Source organism: Sorex fumeus, unplaced genomic scaffold (assembly GCF_029834395.1).
Source record: "Sorex fumeus unplaced genomic scaffold, SorFum_2.1 ptg000098l, whole genome shotgun sequence".
Lineage (NCBI taxonomy): Eukaryota > Metazoa > Chordata > Mammalia > Eulipotyphla > Soricidae > Sorex > Sorex fumeus.
The window spans coordinates 29,848,793-29,867,094 of NW_026606155.1; the positions used below are offsets into that span (position 1 = coordinate 29,848,793).

General features: G+C 39.1%; 1 protein-coding gene across 3 annotated transcripts in view; it reads right to left on the reverse strand.

The window, feature by feature from the left end:
- The window catches only part of FUT8 (fucosyltransferase 8), a 311,640-nt gene that overhangs the window by 73,808 nt on the left and 219,530 nt on the right, over window positions 1–18,302 (reverse strand). For all 3 annotated transcript variants that reach the window (XM_056133859.1, XM_056133858.1, XM_056133857.1), the window contains one exon: window positions 9,476–9,713. In XM_056133859.1, the coding sequence (XP_055989834.1) occupies window positions 9,476–9,713 (238 nt within the window). The remainder of the gene's footprint in view (window positions 1–9,475; window positions 9,714–18,302) is intronic.

Consider the following 18,302-nt stretch of genomic DNA (forward strand, 5'->3'; position numbering starts at 1 on the left):
GAAACCGTCAGAGGAACCCAGGTATGCAAGACCCATGGCTGAGATCTCCAAGCCTGCTCAGATAGGGACTGGGCCTTCTCTATCCAGTTCCCCAGTTTTCCAGTAACTTGGCAGTCACACCCACACACTGCCCCCTCGGCACCATGTAATCTCATCAACGACCAAGATCCAGAAACTATAAAATAAAGCTACTGGGAAGAGAGCGATGCAGTATTTCGTGGAGTGCTCCGCCACGAATGCCGCATATGTGGCATATGCGGCCACACGACCTCCTACACTCTAGCCCTGATGTACCTAAAGTAACACATGTGTATTTGGTTTTAACATACTTGCTTGTATTCTTGTATATACGGGCTTAAATAGCCCCAGAATGAAATACAACAACCTTCACACACTTCCCTCTTATTGTGGTGGGAAGTTGCTCACTGGCAGGGTGGGTGTTTGAATATTATCTGTAATGAACTGTTGTGAACTACTTTATCAAAATAAAATGTATAAAAATCAAAATATAAAATAAAATGATCAGATGTATATACTAATTCTTGTATTCATGTCAGATTTAAACAGACATCAATAAATTCCTCATGCAAGTACATCTTAAAAGGGTATATGAAAAATAATAATATGATATTGGAGTTGCTGCTCATGAACGAGCCCTCTGGCTGCTGATAGAGCTGCTAATCGGCCATGATCCCAGAGATTCAGAATCAAAGCTCGGAACCCAGCGGCTTTTGGCAGAAATGTGTCGGGACTACACATTAGGTTTCTGGTGCCAGATCACCCCAGGTGGGAATGGATTTCATGCCTTGGCCTGTTTCCCCTAGAGGCTCAGTCACTGCAGCCATCTTCCAGAGGCCTAGAACAGCCCCATGGAAGGACCCGCAGTGATGAGAAACTCGAGGCCTCATGGGATGGTGGCAGAGCTGGCCCTCTCCCTGCCGTCCCAGCCCCCTATGAGACACTCCACCCCCCCCACCCCCGCCCAGTTGCCATGCATGAATGAGCCCTCTGGCTGCCAATTTAGCTGCTTATCAGCCATGATCCCAGAGACTCAGAAACAAAGCTTGAAACATAGCGGCTTTGGGCAGAACTCCCTCCAGATTTAAAATTATTAAAACTTCAGAATTTCTAAATCACGTGGCTATCATCATATGCAATAAATAATCAGCAATAGAAAACAAATTGTTTAATGTTGCCTTTTCGGCAGATCTCAGTGTTGGGGTATAATCCCAAATAATAATGGTGGGTGTTGAAATATTGAATGTAATCAAAGTAGAGAGAGAGTAACGTGGAAATCGTCTGTCACACAGATAGGGGGAGGGTAAGAGATGGGGGGATACTGAGGTTTCTGGTGGTGGAAAATACACACTGGTGAAGGGTCAGGTGTTTCATCATTCTATGACAGAGACTTAAACCGAAAACTTTGTAACTGCTCTCACAGTGCTTCAATAAAAGAGAGTAGCCCCTGGGGGGGGGGGGGGTAAATAATAATATCATGATTTTAAGTGCCAAGAAAAATAGCCTAAGAGTCTTTGTATATTTTAAACAAGTACAGATCTAGCTGATCTATGGCAAGCTTAAAAAGCTTATTAAAATTTATTTCTCTAATTCTAGAAAAGTTGAGATGGAAGCGGTCATGGAAGCCCTAGCCAATCAGGGCGTACAAACTCAATACATCAGGATCCTTCGTGAGCTCTATTGCGGATTCACTACCAAGATCTCACCAGGAGTGATAGCACAGCGGTAGGGCGTTCGCCTTACATGCGGCCAACATGGCCGACCCAAGTTCGATTCCTCCGCCCCTCTCGGAGAGCCCCGCAAGCTACCGAGAGCATTCGATATGCCAGACACAGTAACAACAACAATGGAGACGTTACTGGGCCCGCTCGAGCAAATCGATGATCAACGGGAGGGCCTTTACCTTTACCTTTACAAAGAAGTAATCATCCATATCAAGAGAGGGGTTCGGCAGGGTGATACCATTTCACCAAAACTCTTCAGTGCCACCCTCGAGAACATCATGCGACGACTGGAATGGGAAAGCATGGGAGTGAAGATAGATGGTCGGCAACTACACCACCTCCGCTTTGCTGATGACATTGTTCTAATAACACTAAACATCAGCCAAGCAGCACAAATGCTGAACAACTTTGACCGTGAATGTGGAAAGGTCAGACTACAGCTGAATCTTACGAAGACAATGTTTATGAGAAACAGCCTTGTTCCTGACACTCCATTCGCTCTCAACGGAACCACCATCTCCGAATGCAACAGTTATATATACCTAGGTCGAGAAATCAACATGATGAATGACCTGGCACCTGAGTTACGCAGGAGGAAGAGAGCGGCTTGGAATGCCTTCAAGAGCATTGAAGAAATAACTAAAAGGACAAAGAACCTCCAGCTATGAACACATCTCTTTGATTCCACTGTTCTTCCTGCATTAACATATGCCTCAGAGACCTGGACCCTACAAAAACAGAATGAGAACGCTATTCGGGTCTCTCAAAGAGGAATAGAAAGAACTATGCTTGGAATATCACGATTCACTCAAATGAGAGATAGAATCCACAGTTCTGATCTTCGTCAAGGCTCAAGAATCAGGGACGCTGTCTCATTTGCCAAGACATCAAAAATCAGATGGGCTGGACATGTAATGAGGTTTACAGACAACCGCTGGACTAGAGCCATTACTGATTGGATTCCACGGGACATCAAAAGATCACGTGGACGTCCACCTACAAGATGGTCAGACTTCTTTGTCAAGACCCTAAATGATCGGTTTGAGGCTCTGCATGTTCCTGAAACGAACAGATACCATTGGGCTACACTAGCATGCAACCGGGATGAATGGAGACGTTACTGACACCCACTCGAATAAATCGATGAATAATGGGGATTAAGTGATTAAGTGATTAACTGATAATTCTAGAAATAGGCTATTTACTCCAAAATGCACAAATATCGATAATGTACAAATAGGAACAGAAGTGGATGGTGATCATACCTTAAAAAAAATTAAAATAGCATAAACTCAGGTTAAAAAGAAAGAGTTCAATAGATTGGGATACAGACTTTGTATGCAGGAGACCCAGGCTCAATACTTGTACTGCATGGTCCACTGAGTACTGAGAGCCAGGAATAGATCCCGAACATTGCTGGCTGTTGCCCTAAGTCTCTTCCCTCCTTCCCTCGTCCCCTCCCTGCCAATTCTAAATTTAAACATAATCTTTTCCTTTTTTTTGGAGGTAAGATTAGCATCTAAATTAGTTATGGTAAGTTTCAAAAGTATATTAAAAATAATCCCTAGTTTAATCAAAGGTGTCCAACAGGCACAATATAATTTATTAGCATGAAAATGTATGATTTTATATAACATCTATAGTGATAAAGGAAAGATCTATTTAATTAAAATGTTAATTTTGTGCTACGCTGATAAATGACTAATCAGATAAATGACCAAGAAGAAAATACAATTGATAACTCTAGTGCTAGAAATTAAATGAAACCTTTGGGAAAAGTTACAAGATGGGGGAGAAGGAGAGACGACAAAGATATTAAAGTTAGTTATTTTATTTAACACCTAAACATTCAGAAAATCATTCTTCTAACTAAAACATTGCATTTACTGGAGAGGACTTAGTCTGTAAGTAGGTAGAAATGAATGTACCAGAAATATGCCATCAATAAACTGTACTACAGTGGATAAAACATAGTGTATACAGCAGGTTTCAAATTCTACACAAACGATGATTTCTACAACAGATTTAACTGTAATATTAAGAAATTCTGACTGTCTCAAAATAAAGCCATTATTAATTTACCTAATCTGCAGTTACCAATTCAGACTACTACATGTACTGAATTCAAAATCAAATGAAAGGGTCTGGTCTGGGGTAACTTGAAAGGATTCGGGTGCATACTTTTCAATGTGGGTGAGTTTAATTCCTAGGACCACATGGTCACTGCCCCTCAAGCAAACAAAATCAAACCAAGTGGTTTGTATAATCTACAAAACACCTAGTAGTGTAGTATATAAGCAGGGACAAACTATATACTAAATTTGATAATTTTAGTAAGGCAATGCTTCAGTTTTTATTAAATATCACTCACAAATTACTTCTAGAAAAAGTGACTACAAAGAACCTAAGCCTTCCACAGTCAAAGAAGTTTGAAACAATTAAGTCCACAATATAAAAATCAGCTTCAGTGAGCCAAAGAGAATTGCTTTTCCTGTATCTTTCTAACCTAATCTGTTTGTACCAGCTGTAAACTACAGATTGGATCAATGAAAGATGTAACCTAAAGCTCAGCTAGGTTCTAGTCTGAGAAGTTCACTTTAAAAACTGAAATAAGTTACAAATATAATTATTTTAATATATATATAGAATAAGGCCCCTTAATCATCCTATATAAGACCAAACTCATATCACCAGATAATATCTTTAACCCATATAAAATCTTTTATAAAACAACATGAAACATTCTATATAAATTATCCAATTCACTTTCCTAACACTTCCCTGAAGATTATCTTATACTTCCATTGGGAGGCAAAAAAGAAAAAAAGGAATGAAAGTTTGTCATACTGCCAATAACATATTTTCCTGCTCCACATCTAATACTCCATCTTATGAAAAAAAAAGTGTTCAGCACCATGAGAAATTAAATCAACTGAATGCCCCAGCTTTCTGAAAAATGTCTGATTTCTAAGTACAGATCAAGTATATTGTCTTGTTAGTCATTTCACTTAATCAATTAGTTGAACTTTGGACACTGTAAGCACTCATATATTTGCTCACACAATAAATAACATCATTAACAACAGCTAACAAAGATCACAGCTTAAGTGCATTACATACAATATTTCATTTAATTCTATCAACAACTAAAGCTAAGTAAATTACTATTCCTCATTTTACTGATGAGGAAACTATGGCCTTGGTTAAGCAACAAAAGATAAAGCCAGGATTTTAACAAAAGTTGCCTAATTTTAGACCCTTTTTAAAGATCATCATCATAATTTTCATTTTTTGTTTGTAGGACCATACCTGGTGATGATCAGGGGTTACTCCTGGCCCTGAACTCAGGAATTACTCCAAGCAGTACAAGGAAAGCATCTTACCTGCTGAAGTATATCACTCTAACACTCTCCCCAACCCCTCCCACTTATTTGTGTTTTGGGGGCGACACCTGGCTGTGCTCAGTGCTTATTCCTGGCTCTATGTTCTTGGCCATGCTCAGAGGGACCATATGTGGTAGAAGAATTGAACCTGAGTCAGTCACATGCAAAGCAAGTACCTTGTATACTATACTATCTCTCCAGGTGCAGGATCATCATGGTAGAAAGAAGAGATCAGCAGTAAATCAAACAAACAAAAAGCCGCTTAATCTACATTCTAGTCTTTGTAACACTAAATCTTTGGAAAGAAAGGAAATTTAGGCTTGGAGATGTGACTCAGTGATAAGAGTGTGAAGCCCTGAATTCCATTCCCAGGACTGCATGGTCCCTGAACACAGAGCTAGGAGTATCCCCAAGCACTGCTGTGGGGCCCCCAAACCAAAGTAGGAGGTTCTTGATCTTTATAATTCTTACAGTGTCTAGAAGAGGAGAAGGTACTATTTAGGTTTTCCTGAATTCACCAATAAGATGGAACTAAAAGAGATTGTAATAGACCAAATAGAACGTATCAGTGATTCCTAAGGTGAAGTTTCTAAGAAAGTTTAGCAAGACTACCTGGAAGCTCATTGCCCCCAAGCAAAGCCACTATTATAAGGTGTGGGAAGGCTTCCAAGATATACTCAAGTAGGGGGAATAATCGATAGTTAAGGCTGAGGGTGAGAGCTTCCATGAGCTGAAAACCTGGCTTGGAAAATTTCTGAGTTGCCTAGAGTGGAAACACCCCTTCCCATCCAGACATAGGTTGCTGACATAACCCTAACAGTTCCAGGGCAAATCTGAGAGAGAGGCTGATAAGTACACTTGAAAGCTCTGTGGCTTAGAGCATTCACGCTCAGAGAAGGCAGGAAAAAAGAAAATTTGTAGAGGAACACTAACAAATTTGTTTCAGCAAGAACACATGGGGAATAAACCGGCTTTGAGTTCAAAGAACAAATAAAGAGTTTTGGCTTGCAAGATTCAGAGACTATGAAATAAAGCTCCCAGAAGAGAACAACACAGAATGTCCTGACCCCGTGCCAGTCTGTCTTCACACAGGAAACTCAGAGGGGTTCGGATTGAGTTTCCCTCCCCAGCTCAGCAGAATTCCGGCAACTGAAAATCTCCAGAACTCAACTGCATAGCCATGGCTCAGGCTCAGATGAGCATCATCTAAGGGGAACCTGCAGAAAAACCCAGGTATGTGGGCCCTGTGACTGAGATCTCCAAGTTGGCTCAGAGCAGGACTGGGCCTCCTCCCTCTAGCTCCTGTTTTCCAGTAGCTTGACAGTTACACCTACAAACTGCCCCTGGCGCCATATAATCTCATCAATGGCCAAGATCCAGAGACTATGAAATAAAGCTCCAGCAAGAGAGCAACACAGGATGTCCTGGGCACGCCGCCACATTTGCGACTGTGCAACCTCTTATATTCTAGTCCCCTGGTGTACCAAAAGTAGCACACATTTGTTTGGGTTTAACATATGTTTGTAATCTCTTATACAAGGGCTTAAATGGCTCCAGGGTGAAATACAACAATCTTTACACACTTTGGTCTTATGGTGGTGGGAAGGTGCTCGGTGATGGGATTGGTGTTTGAATATTATCTGCAATGAACTATTATGAACAACTTTATAAAAATAAAATAAAATTTTAAAAAAAGAAGAGAGTTTTGGCTTGCTCTTCAAAACCGTATTCTCCCTTGAACATGTATCTCCCTGGTTGTGTCTCTGTTTCTTTGCTTATTTCCACTCTAAAGGAGCCTGTGTTCTTTCTTGAACAGACACTTCTCCCTTTCCCCTCACATCTCTCTAAATAAGTTTCAATAAAAGCTTTCTTGCAGCAAAAAGAAGAAAGGAAGGAAGGAAGAAAAGAAAACGAAAAAGAGTTTTACCAGTAATAGAGGTGTTTCTTTCACTGTACCCAGGCAAGGAATCTATCTCATTGTTATTGTTCATGCTGAATATAGCCTTTATTCTGTCTGACCAAGAAATCTAAATAGGGCAAAAGGGAAGCTGCCCTATATGATGACACTTGAAAATAAGAGTTTTTCACTCTCTGCAATGACCTCAACTGACCACAATTTTCAATGCACTCAGACCTGGTTTGGTCCCTAAATAATGAGCTGTTCCATCCTGTTGCACTTAAAGGGTAAGGTAAAGGTAAAGGTAAAGGCCCTCCCGTTGATCGTCGATTTGCTCGAGCGGGCCCAGTAACGTCTCCATTGGAGACTTTGTTGTTACTGTGTCTGGCATATCGAATACTCTCGGTAGCTTGCCGGGCTCTCCGAGAGGGGCGGAGGAATCGAACTCGGGTCGGCCATGTTGGCCGCTTGTAAGGCGAACGCCCTACCCGCTGTGCTATCGCTCCAGCCCTTAAAGGGCACTTAAAGGGTAGAGAAGATAATTAAAGGGCACTTAAAGGGTAGAGAAGATAATCCAGCACTTAAAGGGTAGAAAAGATAATTCATAGCCTCCACAGTCCCAGCCAATAGTAGCCTAAGCAGAGAATTCAGACAATATTAGAACCATCCTACAGCCTCACTTGGGAAAGGAACAGAACCAATAGCCCTTATTCAATTTTTCCAGTTGGTAACACATTCATTCAACCCTGTTTGTAGAGCTCACAATGGTTACATCCATCCAAATTAACTGATAACAGTAGCCCAACATTGCTGTACCAAGGACATTCCCAGCACTCACACCCAGAAATGCAAATTGAATTACTAGTAAAGAATTATTTCTGCCAAAGAAAAACTACTAAAGTCTGGTGGAAGACCCTGATTACCCAAATGTGCAGATACTAATGAATCAAAAATCATAAAAGGACAGGTAAGTAGTACAATACCAAAGAAACTAATAAAGCTACAATATATGTGACCCTAAAGAAATGAAGATCTAGGAATTAGAATGTTTACCTCATAGTGCCAGGAATCAAACAAGAGTCTTGCACATATACAAGGCAAGTGCTTTACTCATGAGTTACATCTCCAGCTCTAAATATTTACACTCTTGTAAACCATACCTTACATAGTTGAGATACTTCAACAACAATAGAAAGTTTAGTGCAGTGGTTACTAACTACTGGTTTGTGGACTGTAACTATCCATAGACATTTCTTGTTAGTCCAAAAAAAAGTCATTGCCACTTAAAACATGGTATATTTGGATCTTGTTGCAGTACTACTAGAGTGCAAATGTGTGAGTATTTATACATTGGTGCCCCAGGATGATCAATGGCAAAACCCATCTAACGGTGAGGCTTTGAGTGTGATCCCCAGTGCTGCCCCAAATGCACCGAACAATGTTCGAGTGATTCTGTGGTTTCAGACCTGTAGTGCTATGATAAAGAATATGATTTTCAGCATACCATGATTATGTATATGAGCCCTGCAATGAAGAGTACAAAACCACCAGCAAGTACTACACCAAATCAGTATGTCTGAAAAGAGATCTGAAGTTTGACCCTTGCCAGTAAAGGCTGATTATACAAGCATTACACTCTAATGAATGAATACAACCACCTAGAATGTATGTGCATATGTAACATCCCTTCCCTCCCCCCTCTGCTCTGCTACAACAAAAAGGAAGAAGGCGAGTGGAATTTTATAAATTAAACTGTGATCCAGAGAAATAGTTCAAGGGGCCAGAGCACATGCTTTGCCCGAGGGAGCCCTGGTTTCTATCTCTGGCATTGCAGGTCCCCTAACCAACTTGCAGGAGCAGGAGCAATCCCTTGAGCACTGACCTGGGAGCAGCCCCTAAATACCGCTGGGTATGGTGCTCTCTGCAGAAACAAAAAAATCACTCGTTTACTAGGGAAAAAAAAAAAAAACCCACCATGGGCACTGGTGGAGGGATGGGTATTTGATCATTGTATAATTGAAACCCAAGCACAAAAATTTTTAAGTCTACAACTGTACCTCATGATGTCTCACTAATGAAAATTAAAAAAAAAAACCACAAACTTAAAGAAAATTAGGATATAAAAATGTGCTCCCCGGACCTAGAAACTTTGTTAAGAGATGGAAAATTTCAGATCTCATTTCAGACATACTGATTCAGAAAACATACTGATTCAGAAATCAGAGTTTTAACAAGCTTCCATGTGATTCTTAAGCAAGCTGAAGTTTGAAGACTGCCTTATAAATTTAACATAAAAATGAAATACATCATAAAATACATTTAAAATATTGTTCTAGATTAACAATGCATTATGTAGAGAAAAAGATGACCATAAGTCATAGTTAAACCTAAAACTTGATAATTCTGGTCATGCATTTTGACCCAGAGATCTGAATGCCGCACAAGTTTCTTACCTGACCAGTGTCCAGAAGAGCTGCCAGATCTGTCCGTGCAGGTCTCACTTACAGGCCTAAACACAGTTTCCCATCCACCAGTAGCATAGCGCCAATTTTGAGATTCCAAGATGAGTGTCCGCTGCGTGCCATAGGCAATCATGAAGCAGTAGACCACATGATGGAGTTGACAGCCATAGCCACAGCCTTTGTTGATATTACATACCAGCTTTTTTGCTTTGCTGCAGTCCTTAGGATTCTGTCAAGGAGGAAAAGAAATAGAGGGGAACATAAGCTCTCCAGTGAGATCATATCTTATTAAGGAGAATGCAGTTTTTAGTATTAAAAGATTTCAAAGAATCCGCTGAAATTTTTATATGAATACATATGAATAAGGGAGTGAACAAGAGGCTACTTTGGAAATATCATTAAACAAATAAGAAATTAAGAAGTTACATTAAGGGCCAGAGATATTGTATGGGTTGGGGGTAAAGGTGGGGGGAGGTACTTTGCCTTGCATCGCCCTGATACAGATTCAATTCCCAGCACTACATATAGTTCCCTGAGCACCACATTAGGATTAGCCTCTGAGCAGCACTGTGTTGCTCCCCGCCTCAAAAAAAAAAAAGATTTTAGAAAAATATTCTACTACTCAGAATACAGGTGTGACCATCTCTGAATTTAGTGCTGAGATCTTTTAAAAAAAGTAAAAGAATTCATTAATTTCATTTGTCCTCTAGCATTCTCAGTTCACTTTCCCCTGTGACATTCAAACATTAAAAGAAAAACAAATTTACCTAATAACTCCATATGTCTCCAGATTCTATGTTTCAAAATAAAACATACTTTTTACAGAAGTTAAAGTCACACAGTAAAAGGTTATCTGAGTTCAACAATTACAAAATATCAGTCATGGGATTTGCTAAAAATAAACTGTAGATAGCTACTAATGCTTTTCACAATACTCATTCTACATTGGCCATCAAGTAACGGTTGTGGCAATTTTTAATCAAGACTGATATATACTTATATATTCTGATTCTGTAAAGCAAATAACAGTGCAATGGGGTAGTTGATATGAGAATAACTTTTTCCCCATTCTAAAGTTTCAATTCTGGGACTGGAGCGATAGCACAGAGGGTAGGGCATTTGCCTTGCATGTGGCCGACCTGGTTCGATTCCCAGCATCCCATATGGTCCCCTGGGTACCGTCAGGAGTAATTCCTGAGTGCAGAGCCAGGAGTAACCCCTGTGCATCATGCTGCGTGGCCCAAAACGCAAAAATAAATAAATAAATAAATAAATGAATAAAAAGTTTCAATTCTATCCGAATTTGTACACATTGTTACTAAATAACCCTTGACATTTTAGTTTTACAATAACACCTTAGCCTGACAAGTTTTCCAAGCTGTTTTGTCTGCAAGAGAAGAGAAAAAACTGATCCCTTTCAGAATGACAGCATTTCTCCATATACCAAAAAAAGCCAGGGAATGAGCTCTCAACTTAAATAAGCCTCAAATAAAGCAATTTTGGTAAATAGACTTGCCAGCTCCCAAATCTATAACCATATTCTAGTCTCTTGTCAAGTAGAGTCCTGGAAACAAAGGCTAGGATAGTGTAGCTATAAAATGATTCTGAAAGACAAGATCAGAAGGGAAAATGCAACAGTTATCTTCTGAAGTACCTCTTCACACTCATATGTGACAAGTAAGCTGGGGTTTCTCCAAACTAATAGAGCCTCAAGAATCTTAATAAAAATGGAGACATTATGAATTTTAAAAAGCCTAAATAAAATTAATCAAGATTTGGTCAATAATGTTTTCCTAACCAATAGACTTGATGATTCTTTGAGTTCTGAAATGCATGAGGCAATAAGCATTACCATTCCGGCTATTACAGTCATCAATGAGTTGAGAACAACATGGGGTGTGATGTCACATAGTATTGGAAGACAAATACAATTTATTTTCTGTATATTATCATCCAAAGATCCTTGTAATAAAATTATTCTTTTTTTTCCTGCTTTTTTATGGGTCACACCTGGCGATGCACAGGGGTTACTCCTGGCTTTGCATTCAGGAATTACTCCTGGCAGTGCTTGGGGCACCATATGGGATACTGAAAATCGAACTTGGGTAGGCCATGTGGAAGGCAAACACCTTACCTGCTGTACTATCACTCCAGCCCCAGTAAAATTATTCTTAAACTAATTTAAAGGCTCATTTGTGACTTGTTTTTTCAAGATATCAAAAGAGAGGAAAGAATTGTAAATAAAATTACATCTTAAAAACACTGACATCAGACTTTTCACTTTTTTGAGAAATACAGCACTGGAATATCTCTAAAATTCACATGAAAAAGAAAATGTCCACATATTTTTCAATAATTTTTTCTTTTAAATAGTTTACCTTAACAGTGTACCTTATATTGGTTTTCATATTATTTTTAAAGAAAAATAAGAGCAAGGGAAAATAATAATTGAAATGCTTGGCCTTTAGTTTTGAAACTATAAGTTTTTTTTTTTTAATTTGGAAGAAGACATATCTACATTAAGAAAAGAACCTCTTGGGTGGAAAGAGTACAGCCGGTAATGGGATTTTCTTTGCATGCAGCCAATGCCAATTTGACTCCTACTACCACAAAAATTTCCCTTGAACACTGCCAGGAGTGACACCTGAGCAGACAGCTAGAAATAAGCCCTGAGTACCACAGTATATATAGCCCACGTGTCCACTTTCTCAAAAATAAAAGCACTCTTTAAAAGTGCTTTTTAAAAGTCAAAGTTTAAAGCATAAGAATTGAGGCCTAAAAGAGGCTAGTTTTTTTTAAAAAAAAATAAAATAAAAAGGCTTCATTGAAGAGTCTTAAAATCTCTAGGCTTGCCCAGAGTCAGGAATGGGAGACCTTTCCCCACCTTCCTGGCAGTAATGCCCATTAACTGCCTCTGGCGCCATATAAGCTCAATGATGGTCATGATTCAGAGAGTCACAAATAAATCTCTCAGAAAAGAGCAACACAGAGCCACACACCAAAGAGATGCCTCCGGACCCCAAAGTCACCATCCAGTTAAAAAAAATGAAATTACCCTCAGCTATTCTGGTCGGCCATGTTGGCCGCTTGCAAGGCAAACGCCCTAGCAGTAGGGCGTTTGCCTTGCAAGCGGCCAACATGGCCGACCCGAGTTCGATTCCTCTGCCCCTCTCGGAGAGCCCGGCAAGCTACCGAGAGTATTCGATATGCCAGACACAGTAACAACAAAGTCTCCAGTGGAGATGTTACTAGGTCCGCTCGAGCAAATCCACGATCAATGGGAAGGCCTTTATACTTATACTTTATACCCTCAGCTATATAACCATAGTTAAAACTTTAGAATTCCAGGTACATACAACATGTAATGTACCAAGAGTAGCACGCCACATTTGATAGGGTGTAAAGTAGAAGGCAACCAATCTTGGGGAAGAAAAAAAAAGTATATATAAACACACAAGGCTCATCCTTAAACAATATGTCCATAATTCTCTTATATAAGGACTTAATGGCTCTAGGGTGAAATAAAACAATTTTCACACACTTTCCTCTAAGCAAACGTTTTTGGATCATTGTTAGTGAATTATTCATAAAAAGCAATACAAAAATAAATTATTTAGATCCTGCTTTGGGGCAGGATTTGGGGGTCAAGATGGAAACAATCAAAATATGTTGGTGGGAAGATGTAATGGTGGTGGGACTGGTGTTGGAATATTAAATGTAATAAATTACTGTGAGCAAGTTTATAAAATAAAATTTAAAAACAAAATAAAATCACACACAAAAAAGAATCTGTGTCTCAAATAAAGCTGATAAAAAATACAGATTTTTGGTTATTTCATAGGAAAGAGAAAAATCAGGCAAAAAATATCATGGGTGGTTCTGAAATGGGAAAGGTCCATACATACAAGGACCTTTTCTTTTTTAACCTAAAGAACTGATTAAAAGTCTAGAGAATTCAGTGTCAGGAAAATAGCTCTAAGGGATGGAATATATGACTTGCAACAGTAACAAGTTTGTTTGATCCCAGGTATAGATCTAATAGCTCTAGCATCCTTGGTTCAGAACAGCACTATTCTGTCAGACCAAGCACCAGTTGGGCACATACCACTGATATTATTGTGAGCGGCACCTGGGTCCCCAAGCACGACTGGATTATGCAAATTCAAAGTATCATCTTATAAAAGATTTTAAAAAGTACAGAGACAAAGAGAAAAAGAAGTGTTTTTGCAACACAAGATTGAGTTAACATATTAGAATAAAAACACCAGATTATTAATAAGGTAAAAGTAACAACAACTTTGAGATGAAATTTACTTTGCATGGAGTGAAATGAGTCAGAAGGAGAGGAACAGATACACAATGACTGCCTTCATTTTTGGTATATAAAAATACACAGTAGAAGACTAATATCCAAGGCCAGGGAAAACAAGGGCTAGAAGGACTGGTCAATGGTTTGCATTCACAAGTGTGTGGCGGAGGGTAAGTAAGATAGAGAAGAGACCAGCATGACAATAATAGTTGGAAATGATCACGCTGGACAAGAATTGAGTGTTAAAGGTAGGTAATGGGATATACAGGACAACCTTGTCTGTATTGGAAACTACAATGCCCAAAGATGGAGGGTATGTGGAAAGAGGGAGAGAGAGGGGATGGGAGGGGAGGGGAGGAGAGAGGAAGTGCCTGCTAAAGAGGCAGGCTGAGGTAGGGTGAAGGGAGGGAAATTGGAGACACTGGTGCTGGGAGACATACACTGGTTGAGGGATGGATGTTGGATCACTGTATGACTGAAACCTAATCATGAACAGCTTTGTAAGGGTCTCTCTCTCAATAAAGAAAAATAAATTTAAAAAAAATTTATTTTGATGTAAGGAAACCTTACTGAAATTTCGTATCTGAGTTAAGTTTTTGTTATTCACTACTATTATAGAATACCCAACAAACAAAAGGAGATTTACGGAAGTCTGTAAGAGTTGTTATTTAACACGCACAAACATATATAAAAATGTTAATATATGCAGTCTTCAACTTTCTAAACATCCATTATTGTTTACCATTTATCCAGAATGTAATACTTCCCAAAGATCTGGTTCATCCATATATAAGTACAGAAGACCCACCAGTAAAATATTTTCTTACACCATATTAAATTCCTTTTTGGGTCATACCCAGTGAAGCTCAGGGGTTACTCCTGGCTCTGCACTCAGGAATTATTCTTGGCAGTGCTCGGGCGACCACTAAGGTATGGGTCAGCCACATGCAAGGCAAATACCTACCTGCCATACTATCACTTCAGCCATACATAATATTACAATTCTTTAACATAGATATTTTTGAATAAAAGCTGTTTTTCTATTTAATCTGTACATCCAATGCTACTATACTCTTTACTATTAATTTTATCTTATGTTGCAATTCTTATCAATCCCCCTTCTCTGTCTTTTGTGTGTGTGTGTCATTGCCATCTTCTCTCACTTCACTTCCCTTTACACTGAAGGAAGTTTGTTAGGGGCTAAAAAACTGTACTATCACTTTTCTTTGGGAAAGAATCTAATTTGTTTTTCTCTGTTATTGTAAGTATAGATGAGTGGGCATCCACGGCAAGTTTTCCTTAAAACTTACCACTAAAACAAAGGTGTAATTAAAAATAAATTACCTGACTAGCCATGAAATAGCCCAAAGGCATGAAAACCACATCCCTTTGGCATGCAAATACTGAGTTCTTAGTAGATGGAGAAACTGAGGCACCACCCGAAGAAGGGAGGATTTGACAAAACAAAAACAGTAAAAACAAGTTGCTAGAGAAATTAAAAATCATGATAAGAATATGAAAAGGCCTCCATCTTCCTGAATTTATTGGAAAATCCAGCAGTGACAAGCAGTGACAACACATGCCTGGCCTCACGGGATAGGGGAGGAGCTGGTCCTTCTCCTTCCCCACCCCAAGGGGATCCTGAGATGCTGCCCATAAACAGCCCGCCCGTCTACTTATTAAATTCCTTAACAATCATGATCCCAGAGACACACGAATGAATCTCGAACTTTGAATCTTGGAACTGAGCTGCTCTTGGTAGAAATCTCTCCAGACCTAATTATTAAAATTTTAAAATTCCAAGATCTTGCGGCCATGTGACATCATATGCTATTTATAACCAGCAATAGAAAACAATTTGCCTATAATGTTGCCTTTTCAGCAGGTCTGAGTGTTGGGGGGAAATTCCAAATAACAGTGATGGGACTGTTGTCAAAATACTGAGTGTGATCAAAGTAGAGAGAAAGTAATGGGGAAATTATCTGCCACACAGGCATGGGTAGTAGTGGGATCAGGGGAATACTGGGGTTTTGGGTGGTGGAAAATGTGCACTGGTGAAGGGATGGATGTTTGATCATTGTATGACCGAGACTCAAACACAAAAGCTTTGTAACTATTCTCATGGTGATTCAATAAATAAATAAATAAATAAATAAATAAAAATATGAAAAGACCAGCTAGAAGCCAAGGCTCTTCCTCTTGACAACCTAGCAACAAACTCTTGTATAAATCCTGATCTTCCCAGCCTAAGGTTAGCTTAAATCCAATGAAAAGTGCTCATCTATGCTCCCTTAAAAAGATATGAAAAAAAGAAAGGTTTCACCTTTGTAATCTTCCATAGATGTGGGAGGCTTTCTGCTCTTTATCCCATTTTTTTGTTGTTGTTCTCTTTAAAAACTCTTCTGAATTTGGCAATTTCCTATTGTCTCTCATTCCCATCCTGACTACATAAAGATAAGAATCTGAGTATTCTGCAATACTTGTGTGCCTTCAGTTTTATTCAATGATTAAGCATAGGTCATTAGTAAATATATATACAAGGGAACTTGGGAGATGACAATCCAGTAGAATAGTAAATCATATCCACAGGGGATGAAGAGACAGTAAAGGCGCTTGCCTTGCATGTAGCTGACCAGGGTTTAATGCTTGGCATACCAAGCACTCAAATGGTCGCCTCAAGCAGTCCAGGAGTGATCCCTGAATAAAGAGCTAGCAGACAATTTGAATATTTAAGGACTGGTAGACAAGGAATTATGAAAGAGGAAGAAATCATTTTCAGGTGGGTTGAAAAGAGCTATAAATAAAATTACATTTACCGAAAAATTATATAAGGAAAAACCTTAAAAGATATAATAAACTGAGGCTGGAGTGATAGTAGAGGAGTTAAAGCTGGTTAAGGTGGCATGCAGATAACCAGGTTTGATCCCTGGCATTCAGTATGGTATACCCTGAGCACAGTCAGAAATGATCTATAAGCAGAGAGTCAGGAATAAACCCTGAGAACCAAAGGTATAGCCCATTACCTCCCCCCCCCCCAACGGTCACAGTCCTCCCGTTGTTCATCGATTTGCTTGAGCGGGCCCAGTAACGTCCCCATCATGAGACTTGTTGTTACTGTGTTTTGGCATATCGAATATGTCATGGGTAGCTTGCCAGGCTCTGCTGTGCGGGCGAGATACTTTTGGTAGCTTGCCGGGCTCTCCGAGAGGGGCGGAGGAATTGAACTCGGGTCGGCCATGTTGGCTGCTTGTAAGGCAAACGCCCTACTGCTGTGCTATCACTCCAGCCCTAACATTGTGAGACTTGTTACTGTGTTTGGCATATCGAATATGTCACGGGTAGCTTGCCAGGCTTTGCCTTGTGGGCAAGATACTCTCGGTAGCTTGCCGGGCTCTCCGAGAGGGGCGGAGGAATCGAACTCGGGTCGGCCATGTTGGCTGCATGTAAGGCAAACACCCTATCCGCTGTGCTATCTCTCCAGCCCCCCCCCCCCAACAATAGAAAAAAGATAGAAAAAAGCATAGCATGCTTAGAAAATAGAAAAAAGCATAGCATGCTTATGGAATGCTGAGTATACCTTTTCATTATTGAACTGAAGTCCCAGTTGTAAAGAATAATAGTGAGAAGCAAAATTAAGTAAAATTTTACTCAGTGTAAGATTTTCACTTTATTAATATGAGATTTCTGTATACAGGGTTTTCTTAAAGTGAGACTCATTGACAGACACATACATTTAAGCTTCATGCAATGACAATGATAATTATTTTAGAATTATGAGGTAAATTTGTCAAAATTACATGAGACATATTTAATTAAACAGCTCTGCACAGGATAACTTAAGATACAATTTTGTTCTAATTCAGCCTCTGTTATGAATTCAACTGTGTGATGTCGCTTCAATGTGTTAATTTAAAACAGAGGCAAACATTTTCTTCTTTCATCACAACTCCTCCTTGGCTATGCATCCTTCCTTTTAAGAAATACCATGAAGCTGCCATTGTGTATGCTCAGAGTTAATTTAGACATACTATTTTTCTTCATAATTTCCAAGAGACGCTATTTCATACAGGCAAAAATAAAACTTTGGTAATTTTAACTGCATTTTGTACAAGTCACCTTTATGAAAGTGATTATAAAAATTATAGCATTTTTACAGTTATACTTTTGTGACAAAGTTGACACCATTGAATACATAATCAAGGAACAAGGACTTAAGATAAAATAGAATTCTGCCTTGAGTATCTTATCCTTCAGTTTTTTTCCTTTAAGGCTTGTCTTCTGATAACTCTTATTAGTTTCTAAAAATGATCCTATCTCACTAGAACTAAAAACTTAATATGTTCTTAACCTAATAATCAACAATGGAAGTATTGAATCAATATTCCTCTAAAATGTTATATTAAGGTAACATCATGTCCTAAACACAAATGATAACTAAATCAGTAAAGATAACAGAATTATGGTGACTAAGCATGACTACTTATTTAATTTTCCATACAAATAGAAATC